The sequence below is a fragment of the Drosophila elegans genome, unplaced genomic scaffold (assembly GCF_018152505.1).
Source record: "Drosophila elegans isolate 14027-0461.03 unplaced genomic scaffold, ASM1815250v1 contig_397, whole genome shotgun sequence".
Taxonomy (NCBI): Eukaryota; Metazoa; Arthropoda; class Insecta; order Diptera; family Drosophilidae; genus Drosophila; species Drosophila elegans.
Window position 1 is genome coordinate 2,606,875 of NW_024545782.1, and position 5,405 is coordinate 2,612,279.

At 41.5% G+C, this 5,405-nt stretch overlaps 1 protein-coding gene across 1 annotated transcript; it reads right to left on the reverse strand.

Annotated features, from left to right (window-relative positions):
- Positions 1–239: 239 nt before the first annotated feature.
- LOC108137814 (venom dipeptidyl peptidase 4) lies at positions 240–5,405 on the reverse strand. The gene is made up of 6 exons (XM_017259731.2): positions 5,139–5,405; positions 3,033–3,127; positions 2,059–2,975; positions 817–1,553; positions 544–755; positions 240–479 (listed from the first exon to the last, which is right to left on the reverse strand). Exons 1-6 carry the CDS (start codon positions 5,320–5,322, stop codon positions 366–368), a joined length of 2,259 nt encoding a protein of 752 aa, XP_017115220.1. The 5' UTR covers positions 5,323–5,405; the 3' UTR covers positions 240–365.

Sequence of the window (5,405 nt, forward strand, 5' to 3'; positions counted from 1 at the left end):
AAACTTATGCTCAGAGATATACTCGTTTTTTACAAACATCAGAAATATTGTTTTAATATTATGATTCGGATGACATTATCATAGGAAAAATACATAAACATCACAATTTTGTTGTGTTTCAACATACTTGTATGTACATATAACTCAAGATACGAGTATGTATGCATACAAATCGATATTTGGTCGTTTTCGATTACTATATGTATGTATTCAATTTGCAAAAAAAGAAAGAAGCATTCTTTGTTGTTTATCTCATCATTATACTTTAAACATTTAACAAAAGTTTTAACAGAATTGGATACAAAAATACAAAGTCATTTTATTCAAATACTTGTGATTGACTAGATCGCTAACAGCTATTCTCACTATTCCGAGTCTTCGTAGACATCTAGGTTAAGGCAGTTGGTCCAGAAGGCATCAATGGTATGGTACAAGTGAGGCAGGGCATTGCCGATTCCATGGTTTTCGTCGGTATAGGTCTGCAATTTATCAAAGCAATCATTAAACATTGTGGACAACCAGCAAATGTTTCAATTTTTTAACCTGCTCTTGGAACTGAATATCATGTCTTTGCAGCAATTTGGCCAGCAACAATGAGTGCTGGTAGTGGACATTGTCGTCTCCGGACCCGTGAATCAACAGGAAATCATGGGTCCTGAAGTTTTCCAGATTCCGGAACACACTGCTTTCGTTGTATTTCTGTAGGTTGTCATCGTCAGTAGGAAGGCCCATGTAGCGCTCGGTATAAATCGTATCTAGTTTGGAAAAAAAAAACTCTGTTATTCACTGGGATTACTAAACAAAGTGCCCACAAACCATAGTACAGCCATGAAGTGACTGGAGCCACTGAAACTCCACACTGAAAGATCCGATCGTTATCCTTCTCGATGGTCTTAGCCGTCATGTAGCCACCGTAGCTCCATCCCCAAATGCCACACCGTTCGGCATCCACGTAGGCCAGATTCTGTTGCATCCAGCGAGTGACGAACAGTTGATCCTCGACCTCGTGATCGCCCAGATCATTGTTGACCGCGAAGAGCAGGTCCTTGCCCTTGTTGCCTGTACCGCGTCCGTCAATATACGCGTAAATCGTATCCCTGGAGGTCGTGACAAACGCCTCATAACCCAACGTAAATCCGTTGGTTACTCGGACCGAGTTGGGTCCCTGGTACACAACCACGATCAGTGGGTACTTCTTGGCCGCATCGAAGTTGGGCGGAAGGGCCAGCTTGGCGATGCCGATGGTTCCATCGGCCAGGGTGACATTCAAGAAGTGGTAGCTGGGACGCAACTTCTGCTCCAACTGTTTGCGGTACGCCGTGTTTGGCTCCCAGTCGACCTGAAGTCTGTTCGTGGTGGCCTCGAAGATCTGCGTGTAGCTCGGATTCGGTCCGTTGCAGGAAAGTGTGTAGTAGGAAAATGACTTGCTGAAGGTGGCAGAAGCAGAGCGACAGGCCACGCCCTCCGCATCGACTTGGGAGCAGCTAAGGCACTCGTCGTTGCCGTACACATGGTACACAGAGGGATCTCCGGGCAGAGTGGCTTGGTAGTAGCTAAAGAACGAAATGGAAGGAAACTGTTGTAAGTATACATTTGGGTCATTGCCCTAATAATTAACTATTATTAACTGATCAAAAATTTTCGAAATTTAAGATCCTATAATTTAATAATTTAATTTAATTTATAATTTAATTTGAGAATTTATTTCGTGGTTTCGCCTTGAATAGTGTTAATGCTTATGTTTTTATAGTATTTATAACCTATCCCTTGAGTTTGACTATAGGGATATATTGGGTATACCCCAAGCTGGCATATTTCTGTCATACGGTTTATAGGGATACATTCCCGATATTCAGCAGAGTAAATGTAGATCCTTTAAACTTTCCAAGACATATGTTTTTATGTGTACACTGTTTATGCTAGAGAATCTTCAAGATCGGACGTCTTTATCCTATAGCTGCCATAGGAACGATGGGGTGAAATTTGAAAAATGAGGTAGTTTTTTGCCTAATTCGGATTGCATTACCACAAACAACACATTGGCTAGAGTAAACTCACAGTTTATCCCTCGCTTCATCGTATCCATAGACGGTCAAAACGGTGAAGTTACCGCGCAACTGCCAGCTGTTGAGTCCGGTCTGCAGGTCCAGGTTCCACACTTGGTGCCAGTTGTCTATGAAGTATCTGAAGATGCAGCTCTTGCCGGTGCTAAGGCACTTGGGTGTGCTGATATCCACCCAGCCGAGCGGCTCCTCCAGTCGCTTCACCTCTGTGCAGACGCCTTGGGAGCTGCAGCTCTGAATTGAGGCGCGGTTCTGCCGCCGATTCATCCAGGTGATGAGCAGGTGCGTCTGGTTGGACCACACAACGTTCTGTAGGATGTGATCGCTTCCGACAACATCCACGGGCGCCACGATGGGGTACATGGTGGGATCGTTGTCGGTCACGTCGTAGACGCGTAAGCTCACCACTGGGTTTTTGGAGCCCGACTTGGGGTACTTGAGGTGCTCCTCGTGCGGGTACTGATAGAAGGTGCTGGTCCCGTCGCCGTACAGGAAGTAGTTGAAGGTCTCCACCTCGGTGTCGTCGAAGAAGCCCACCGCCAGCTTGGTGGCGTCCGCCGACCACCACAGGGCGCTACCGCTGCTCAGGACCTCCTCCTCGTAGACCCAGTCGGGCACTCCATTGTACACCACTCCATCCACCCCGTCGTCCGTGATGCTGACCTCCATTTTCTCGCTGAAGTGGATGAACACATTGTTGAGGTAGACGTAAGCCAAGCGATCCCGCTGCGGCGACCATCCGCAGTACTGCAGCTTTTCACCCTTGTGGATTTGGACGGTGGTGTTGCTCTCGATATCGAACACGTCATACTGGGCTATGTACGAGTGTCGAAACTTCTCCGTGAGGTTGTGCCGGATCAGGATCTTCGTGTTATCTGGTGAGAGCGAGAAAGTTGCCCCCACATAGTTGTTCTAAAAGTAAAGCCGGTATTATTGCCGCACATTGCATGGGCATGCTAACTATCTTACCAGAAACGAGGAGTTTTGGAAAATGACGTCCGTTTTAGTGGCCGCGTTGAATTTGTGGATGGATCTGTCTGAGGCGGTATAATAGAACTCCTCATCTAAAAGTGTATGATAACAGAAATAAAATATAAAATATTAAATACTAAATAAATAAAAATATAAAAAGGTAACCACTTTTTGGACCTTCTAATGATAGCGACTTGTGAGTTGATTTACCTAAAATTTTAAGCAAATAGGCAATCTGATGATCTTGTCCATTGTAGTTATTTTATTCTTGATGACCTTTTAATGGTATTGTGGGTTAAGTGCCTCACCTTTCAACTGCAAAATACTTTCTTCTTTTCTCTTTATTATATTTCAAAATAATGTGAATGTTATTTAAACTTTGTTAAAATCTTCAGAACAACAAAAACAGTTTTGTGATAAAACATCTACACACGCTAACCAGGTATTCAACAACATATGTAAAAAACACAGATGCCAAATAAAATTTCAGCTGTTTGAATTGAGGCTTGCTATTGAACTTGGTATAATGCCAAAAAAGTTAACGAACATATTTGGTTAGTAGAAATCTAAGTAGAGAAATCTGGCATCTGGCTTTGGAGGTCTGCCTGATTGATTTTCTTTTTAATTTTACTATAAAATAGGGTGCTGAAATATATTGTACTGTTCCTTTACTAAACTAGTATTAAATAAAGTTTCAATATGATGTGTGTATGTAGGTGCATAAGTTTAGGTGTGATCATTCCAGTGCTTCTATAACTGAAGGATTTAAAATCACAAGAAATTGAAAACTTTTGGGCATTATCTTAGCACTGTCAGTATAGTTAACCACATGATCCAGATAAGAAACAAAATATAATCGAGCTATCGAGGTACAAGCTGATGATCGTAATTCATTGAAGATTAGATAGCATATACTTAAGGGGGGAAAAGGGTTTTAAAGGCGAAAAAACGCATTTTTTTTTATGATTTTTGCGGCGACAATTATTACACAACTTTTAAGAATGTAAGAAAAAATTAGCAAAGAAAAAAATGAAAAATAAACCGGTGACCGTGAATCTTCGGAGACGCCTTAAAAAAAAGTTGGTTTGGGGTGAGCATCATAACTCGTGATCGGACTATCAAAAAAAAATGTATATGCATTTTAAAGCTGATGAATATTCGAGGTAATCACGAAGAGGAATTTTTTTTTTTATTTTTTTGAGCATTTTGAAGTGAACAACGCGATTTTAGCTTACAAAAATCAAGGCTAATTTGTTATTAAAAAATAGAAAAACAAAACACAAAAAAAACTTCGTGATTTGCTGCTGATTATTAATATTCAAATTTTCCAATTGATCTGATGCTAAAAAAAGACTTTTCAGGAAAATCGATTTAAACTTTATAACTTTTCTGTTTTCTAATTTTTAGTTGTTCGACATATAGTAATGGGTAAATATTTCAAAATTACGGTTTAAATTTCATCAAAATCGGACCACTTATCATATTGCTCCCATAGAAACAAAAAAGAAAACATTTATTTTTTAAATTGTAACTTTTTCATTTTGTTATTTTTTTTTTTTAATTATTTTTGACACAATAATTTATCAACTCAGAATTACGGTTTTAATTTTTTTTTTAAATTGGAGAACTATATCATATACCTGCCATAGCTCGAATAATTGAGCTGCAAATCATCATATCTAAAAGCTTTTAAACATATACGCAAATAAAAATTTCACTTTTGTAATAGCTGCAAGGGTATATATACTTCGGCTTGCCGAAGTTGGCTTTCTTTCTGTTTTTCTATTACATTTCACCAGATTGAGGGATTTGGATCCGCCACTGGCGGTGAGTTAAACTTTGCTTGTAATAAAGGGCCCAGCACAAGTCAGAATAAGAAAATCATTCGTAAACTAGCTCTTTGATAAGGGTCACAGCTCCCGCTGACAATGAACATGAGCACTGCGGGCAGGAATTCCCCGGGCGATATTCCCCCGAATGCTAATTTCCCGGATGATAACTAGCCGCGGGTGATACCCGGTGATAACAGCCGAATAACAAGGCGATAGAATGAAGAATAACAAACGTTACGGTGTCATCGAACCGGTCGGATGAGCAACCAACCTGTTATCCAGGTGCCGTTGAAGCCCCGGAGCCCGGAGGAACCGTATAGGGCCTCCGTCAGATTCCACGCTGTTTTGTTGCCCCCCGCTTCCTCCGCCCGTCCGATTACGGCCGCCAACGACGGACGGAGACAAGCGACGCAGAGAACACAGAAGGCGGTGATCAACAGCGATTTTTCGGCCATTGTGAGGGCCGCCAAGACTGAACTAATGAAATCCGCGACACCCACAACACGTAGCACTCAACGGCGCTGCTAAGAAGCAACTG

What these genes read in the sequence shown, in the direction of transcription:
- LOC108137814 (XM_017259731.2), bottom strand. Translation starts at nt 5,322, where the DNA reads ATGGCCGAAAAATCGCTGTTGATCACCGCCTTCTGTGTTCTCTGCGTC. An exon ending in CAACGGCACCTGGATAACAG is followed by an intron (nt 3,128 to 5,138) that starts GTTGGTTGCTCA and finishes ATACACTTTTAG; the next exon opens with ATGAGGAGTTCTATTATACC. An exon ending in TCCAAAACTCCTCGTTTCTG is followed by an intron (nt 2,976 to 3,032) that starts GTAAGATAGTTA and finishes CTTTACTTTTAG; the next exon opens with AACAACTATGTGGGGGCAAC.